The sequence below is a fragment of the Spinacia oleracea genome, chromosome 1 (genome assembly GCF_020520425.1).
Source record: "Spinacia oleracea cultivar Varoflay chromosome 1, BTI_SOV_V1, whole genome shotgun sequence".
Taxonomy (NCBI): domain Eukaryota; kingdom Viridiplantae; phylum Streptophyta; class Magnoliopsida; order Caryophyllales; family Amaranthaceae; genus Spinacia; species Spinacia oleracea.
In genome coordinates, this window is record NC_079487.1 from 134933710 (window position 1) to 134941420 (window position 7711).

General features: G+C 38.0%; 1 protein-coding gene across 2 annotated transcripts; it reads right to left on the minus strand.

Annotated features, from left to right (window-relative positions):
- Positions 1-645: 645 nt before the first annotated feature.
- LOC110794260 (pre-mRNA-splicing factor ATP-dependent RNA helicase DEAH7) lies at positions 646-7421 on the minus strand. 2 transcript variants are annotated; one of them, XM_021999218.2, is made up of 11 exons: positions 7220-7421; positions 6859-7025; positions 5893-6070; positions 5544-5773; positions 5273-5449; positions 4790-4861; positions 4318-4494; positions 4004-4065; positions 3735-3887; positions 1546-2527; positions 646-1451 (listed from the first exon to the last, which is right to left on the minus strand). In XM_021999218.2, the coding sequence occupies exons 2-11, from the start codon at positions 7018-7020 to the stop codon at positions 882-884; spliced, it is 2763 nt and encodes a 920-aa protein (XP_021854910.2). In that variant the 5' UTR covers positions 7021-7025; positions 7220-7421; the 3' UTR covers positions 646-881. The 2 variants fall into 2 exon arrangements, with proteins under 2 accessions (XP_021854910.2, XP_021854904.2); XM_021999212.2 differs by having other exon boundaries at positions 6859-7046.
- Positions 7422-7711: the final 290 nt, after the last annotated feature.

A 7711-nucleotide genomic window follows, 5' to 3' on the forward strand; every position in this document is an offset into this window, starting at 1 on the left:
CTGGTTAAGATCCGTCGAACATAGTCTAACTTGATCGAGAACCTCTGTTGGACAGTGAAGATTGTACATATTTAACAAGAAGGTAATAAAGCGACGAATTGACTTGCAAATCAAGACGCAGCTCAACACGTTCGATTAAATTTTTTACAATTTGCTCCATTAGAATTTAGTAGCATAGCTAGGGGTGTTACTAACCCTCACTTGATTCCTCAGTAGCATTTTATTTTTGTTGTTTAGTTGCTTTAATTTCGGCTTTGCCTCGTTTGAATAAAATAAAAACAAAAAAACATTTGGTTTCCCTATTAGACTAACCTCATAACGAACTAGTATCTATGCACCATTGCACCCAACATTACGTAGTGATTGTGTTCTTGTCTTGATAAAGGGAAACATTCTACTTCGTATATTTTTTTGTTTAAATTGACTACGTAACATGTTAATAAAAGAATAATAGGTGCCCCATACTATTATTATACAAAGGGACACCAAAAAGTAAAAAACATTAAGTTTTCTCCATAAATATTTGTGAGTTGGTGGTAGCTAGAACAAGTAGGAGAATACAACGAAGCCAGTAACAATATTTACAAACCCAATCAAGGAAAAAAGAAAGGAATTGATGGGTTCATGAACCTCTAACTCTCTAAGTTGAATAGGGAGTTTTAACATGGGAGTTGGGATGGTTATCATTTGTTTGCTCTAATAAGTAAGATATCCTCAATTGTACAAATGGACAGACTATTGTTTACAAATAAAAGTAAAAATAGTACAATATTTAGATTAGAGCAATGACCAAACGTGATCATGTTATCACTTGGCCATATTTGTTTAGGTTAATAAATCTTAATCTAAGTTAAAACAATACTTACAACCAGTAACAATATTTACAAACCCAACCTTTTAGGCCTGAGGTATGTGGAACCACGGCGAGTCCCAGGCATCGCGATCTTCTCAGTCTCTTTAGCTCGTTTCTGCCTTTCTTTCTCCTTCCTTTTCACCTTCCTCTCCGCTTGTTCTTTCCTTAGATATTCCATCTCTTCTTCCATAGCCGTCTTCTCTTCCTTCTGCTTCTTCTTATGCTCCAACAACGACGTATCAGACTCTTTCACTGAGAAAAACATAGGCCCTAATTCTGCTAACCAATGCGGCTCAACAGCAGTGACACACTGCATGTACTCTTTCGTAGTCAAAAGCAATTCGTGGTAAACCACGTACTCTGGTGTGTACCCTAATCCATAAAGAGCACTGCTAGGGTGCAAATGGCATGGAATTCCGTTCCTTGTGTTAACATACTCACCAATCCCCTTCTGTTTAGCAGAATTGTGGAAATATGCAGAACATATAGCTTGTCTAACCATATCCCAATCAGCAGATGAAGTAAGTGTTATCTTAAGTTGTTTCAGTATATCCATAAGCTGTGATCTTACTTCCCTAGCCTTCCGTAAAGCTTTAACCTGCAGACAAACGAAAATATGGCAAACTTAAGTTAGCCTCATATGCAAATTCCACCATTTTTTAAAAGGTAATTTGCTTCTGTAAAGATTTTACCTGCAGAAAATGATCATTGCACCAGTCTCCTCGATAGTCGTTGCTTTTCCATTGTTGGTAAATATTGAGAAGGGTTAAGTGATCCGATTCAGGGACAAAGAACTTTTCCCTAGCAGAGTCACTCTCTTCTTCCCTGTCTTTGGGACGGAAGAATACTGTTGGAACTGAAAGCATTGATACTATAGTCAACACCTCATCGAGGCAATGCAGCTTTGCACCCATCAGTAGCATCTTTGCTAGTGGCGGGTCCAACGGAAATTCCACCATTTTCCAACCGAGGTCTGTTAGGCCACCGACATTGTTAAGGGCACCCAGTACCCACAACTGGTACATGGAATTCAGGATGTTTTCTTGTGGAGGTGGGTCCATGAAATCAAAGTCTAGTAAGTTCTCAATTTTGAGAGATTTCAGAAGCAAAACAACATTACCAAGATTTGTCCTCTGAATTTCAGGAACAGGACTATGACAAGTGCCGGGCCCAGTTCTACCAGCACGTCCAGCACGCTGGTCAGCAGCAGCACGGCTCACAGGGAAGACTTGAAGAGCATCCATACCCATTCTTGGATTGTAGACCTTCATTTTACTGTAACCCGTGTCGATAACATAGAAAATACCATCTACAGTCAGAGATGTCTCAGCAATGTTGGTTGCTACAATGCATTTTCGTGCTCCGTCTTCAGCTTTTTCGAATATTTTTGCCTGTAAATCAGCGGGAAGCTGCGAGTAAATGGGAAGAATAAGGAGCTTTGCAACTGCTTTCTGTGTTGAGGAGATTAGCTGTTCCATGCGCTCGGCAAGAGCGTAGCATGCTGCCTCAATCTCATCCTGCCCTGTCATAAAAATCAGGATGTCGCCGAGTGGGGAGGTTATGTGTATAGTCATTGCTTGCTTTACAGCACCTTCAACATAGTCTTCACAAGGTGTTTTACTGTACAAGGTATTCACAGGAAATGTTCTCCCAGGAATATGGAATATTGGGACACTGAAAAGGCAGAAAAATAAGAGTTAGTTTTAAAATGTCAAAGGCATGTCAGCAATTTAATTGAAAAACTAATGTAACAAGTTTACCAAAGTTAAACACGTTATCATATAATATCAACACAGAAAATAAAAATATCGACAGGACAAAAATCTAGCCATTTTCGATGGTTGATACTTGACAGCAACTGAGGTTCATAAGATTACAGAATTACAGTGACGAAGGTACTCTTCTACCAGAGCTTTGGTTGAAGGGAGTAAATTTACATATGCTGAATTGCTAATCACTTGGTTGTGAAACTAGGACTAATATAATAGGAAACAACGAGGATGTTCATGGTACAAATGAGGATGCACATGGTACAACTTTACTTGTTGCTTCTAAGAATCTAAGATGGAGAGGAAAGGAGAGAGAAATGAAACGAGCATAAAATAGCCTTTTCATGCATTGGTGGAATCTAAAATTGGCACTTCACTCCTTAAACCAGATTTGAAGTTTCTTCTTTCTTGTTCCCTTATTTTTTCAACCAACTCTCCTTCCCTTGTGTGAACCAGACAGCCTCCTACAGCTTTCTCTTGGACCTGCTACCCCTAAACAAGATGAATATCTATACTACATTGCAGGAAAAGAGGCCCGACAAGGTTATCAAGGATGTCCGAGTGCCTGGTTTTAAATTTTTATAGTGAAGAGACCAGACAAATTAACCCTTTTCTTGGCAGATTTAATCGAGGCTTCTGGGTCTAGTCAAAGATGATTCGTAACAGGTTTTTGTAGTCACAATGAGATTTTGGTCTATGGGAACATTTGAATGAAACAGGACAGCAAAATTTTCTGAAGCTTTGCACTCTCAGTTACTGGGATGGTCTAGTTCTTTTTCTGAAGCATTTTCACACAGATCTCCCTAGATTTTCCAAGACTGATCCACGCAGACTGGAAGACTTTCTTGCACTAAATCCGTTATATTTTTAAAAATTTCTCTACCACATACCACAACGAGACTCGTCTATTCTGGAAGCTAAAGGCTGAGTGTTTTCCTTGCAGAATATAAAAAATATTAAGTGACATGAGAAACAGTAGTAGCATTCTCTTGGTTCAAAATCTGCTTGATATGACTAACAGCTAGTGAGATTATATTTCTCTACCAACCTTCTTTCCTCAATGATTCATTTTTTCTCTTAAGTCAAAATTAAGATAAATAGTCACACATTACCTTCCAAAAAATTGAGAGAACTTCTCCGCGTTGAGAGTGGCTGAAGTTACAATTAGCTTAAAATCTCGCCGTTGAGCAACCACCTTCCTTAATATGCCAAACAACACATCCGTGTTGAGGGATCTCTCGTGCGCCTCATCCATCACAACGACACTAAAAAACAGGTACAGCCTTAACATTAGAACCCTAACATTTCTTTATTTGTTTCTTCTCAGTCAGTATTAATCACGGAGTATATAATATGCTAACATAAAATTTTGATATCTTACCGGTATTTCTCAAGTTCAGCATCTTTTAGTGTTTCACGTAAAAGTACACCATCTGTCATGTACTGCGAAGTAAAGAGAGAAGGACTTAATGAGAATTGGTCAAAACTTCAATTCAAAAACTAAAGCAGCATATTTAGTTAAAGCCATGAAAGAAGTACACATAACCATGTCCACAAATGCATTCAGAAATCATGAAGAAAAAATATGTCTGAAAATGATTCTCAGCATATTTATACGAAGAAACATGGAATTCGATATTAGACAGGGGTGACTCCCAGATTTATTCACATCAAACAAGCAAATAAGAGACAAACCTTAATCACGGTGTTGGGTCCTGTAACATCCTCAAACCGGATAGCATAACCAACTTTATCTCCCAGATCCGTTTCCATCTCTTCACTGACTCTTTTTGCAACACTCATTGCTGCAACACGCCTTGGTTGAGTACATCCAACAATGCCATTCGAAGTGTAACCATCCTCATGCAAGTACTGTAAAACAATTTCAAATCATAAGATACACATTGCAAAGGTAACTTAGCTTCCTGAGTCCCTGACTATCATCATTCCCAAAACGAAAGAGCCTGCTCATACTAGTTTTTAAGTTCACATTTGCAATAGCCAATACGCTTCCAACATACATACTTTACACATATCTAAAAACCCATCTACATAAGTTGTTGTCCAAATTCAACGTCCTAGTGAGACATGATAACAAGTAACAATTTTCCTTCTCAAAATAAGATGGTGAGAAAATAAAAATAAGTGAGGCTTAAGGAATACTGACCTGTGTTAGTTGAGTTGTCTTTCCTGAACCCGTCTCTCCAACAACGATAACAACCTGATTCTCACGAATAACCTGTGACAAATTCAAGAATTAAGTCCATGTTTATTATGCCCAATAGCAAACCAAAAGTTACATCACGGAGATAAGTTTTTATATACTAATAAAAGCGCATGAAACAACAACCAATTCCAAGCAGAACATGTGACCGGAAGACTGAAGACCAAATATGTGATCATAGCCTACATCTACTATTTAGGACTTTCATTCATTCAACCAATACTACTCTAACACTAGCAAGACAGTTTATAAAGGTTTGAAAGAACTTAGACAGTCTGGCATGTTAAGTACAATAAAAGCAGTGGAGAAGGATGGTTAAGGAGATCAGGATTCAGAAGTGAGCGCCACCACACTGCATGAATTAATTGTTTGACAAAAGGATACAACTTTACATAACACAAATTCTAAGTATGAGAAAATTGTTACCTGTAATAGGTCATCCCTAACAGAGTATATTGGAAGATATTGTCTCTGCTGAGACAGGGTTTTTGTCTTCGCAAACTCACTCACTGCTTCATCCTTCTTCAAATGCTGAGCAAATTTCGCGTCTTCTTTGAAATCAACTTCCCCATCTTCACCAACCTCAGCTTTATCAGCATCAACCTGAAATTGGACGCATAATGAAATAATATACTTCGACAAAATGACATATACAAGAGAAAACGTTGTTAAATAATAAATATTTCCAGATATTTACCTGTTGTGCTGTCTTCTCGACACCAAGGATATCACCAAGTTTAGAACCAGCAAGTTCCCAAAACCTTTGGCGTGACTTGTTCATGCTTTGTTTTTCATGAATTTCCCGCACTAAACCAGATCCTTTACGGGATATAATAGCCATATCTGATGTTGGATCTTTCAAAGGCATTACAGGATCTGCCTGCTTGGTAAAAACAACTCTACCATCCAAGAATGGAGGTTTTATATCTGTGTTAAGAACATGGAAGAAGTTTCAGCAACTCAAATATTCAAACAAATTTTTCATCCATTATTTTTTGCATTTCATTTGGGGGGGAGGGGGAATGTCATTCCTACTTCTGACTTACCATGAACTAAAAGCACCACCTTGTTCTCCTCTTCATTGTCAAATTCAGTTTGAACCTCAGTACCTCGAACTGCACCTGATCTTATCAGTTGCCGGTCCTCCCATTGTTGCTTGTATGCACTAAGCTGTGAATGTCTCTTGCTCTGAGCACGTGACATCATACTTCCATCGCTTCTCATCTAAAGACAGGGCCATTAGCAAAGAAATAGATAAAAAATCAATATTTAACCAAAAATCACTACTTTACAGTAAAAATATACTTCATCCGTTTCGCAATAGATGCATCATTTCTTTTTTCACGTATCCCAACATGTGTGTAAGTAAAAATTATAAAAAATTGATATTTGGAATCCTCACATAGATACGAATTTAACAAGATCTCACTTGACTATGTTTGTTTTTACATAATGTGAAAGAATAATTGTCAAAGTTAGTTACTCCCTCCGTCCCGGAATACTCGACCCGGTTTGACCGGCACAGAGTTTAAAGGACTTGAATTGACTTATTTAATTTAATAGATAGTAGTTGATAGTGGGGTAATATTTTAATGTAGTTAGTGGGAGGTGGGTTAAGAGGTGGGGTTGGGAGAGAGTAGGGGTTGAATTTTTAATTATTTTTTGTATGGAGTAGGGGGTAGGTGGGTTAATAGGGGTGGAGTGAGAAATAATATAATATTGTTAGAATATTTCCATTTTTAGAAACAGGTCAAGTATTAAGGGACGACCCGATAAGGAAAACAGGTCAAGTATTTCGGGACGGAGGGAGTAATGAATAGTGTGCAAAAGAGAAACGATGCATCTATTGCGGAACGGAGGATTCTATATACTATACTATACTATCGGAAAAAATTAATGATAAAATTCCAATCTGCATCAAGGAAGAGGGCAAGATAGGATTCTAAAAAAATCAATTCATCTAAAGCAGTCCCAAAGGATGCAGGCTAACATATTTCCAAACGGTGGCATACCTCTCTAGTACGCCGGGAAGATCGCACGGAGGTGGCAGAAGCCCGGATAGGAACGGGCGACGGGGCCGCCAGATCCCAAGGCGAAGAATATGATCCTTCCCATCTACCATCATCCTCGTATTTGCTCCTCTTCCTTTGATAAAGAGGTGAATAATTTGACATTGCAACTGCAAGCGATTCAGCTAAATCTGTAAGATCACAACTTCCCATCAAACAACGCCAATTACTCGACAATAATTCTAACAAAATCTAAAGTTTCTTTAGTTCCTTTTCTAAATCAATTGCTTCATGAAAAATAAAACCATAAAACGATGATTGAACTGCAAAAAAAATTGAAAAATAAAATAAATAATAATATTACCGGTTTGATTCTTTGAAAAGCGCAACAACAGTAAAGGGGCACAGCGTAAGGGCGGTGATGGTGGTGGCTGGTGCACGGACGAATGGAAGAAGAGGAACGAGGAAGGAGCAGCGCAACAACGACACTCGGTGTACTGGCCTTGCCGTCGAGTAGGAGGAGAGAGAAAAGAGAGAGGGAGGTTTAGTAATTACTAATTTGGGGTTTAATGTCGGGGTTTGTGAGGGACTACAATTCTATTTATAGGTTTCGTGGGTTTTCTATTTTGTCCTTTATTAAAAATAATTACTCCCTCCGTTTCTTTTTTTGTTCTGGCGTTTCATAATGTTTGTAAATGGGTGAATCTTTCCTTTATAAACTTATTATAATGTCGTTTTTTGTGCCAGTTTTTAATTTTAATTGGTCTAATTTTTTCAACTCATTTAATTTCTTTACAATTTCCTAAGTATGTTAAGTTAGCAATCTGTATGATTTTCTATTATTGGTTCATTTTGA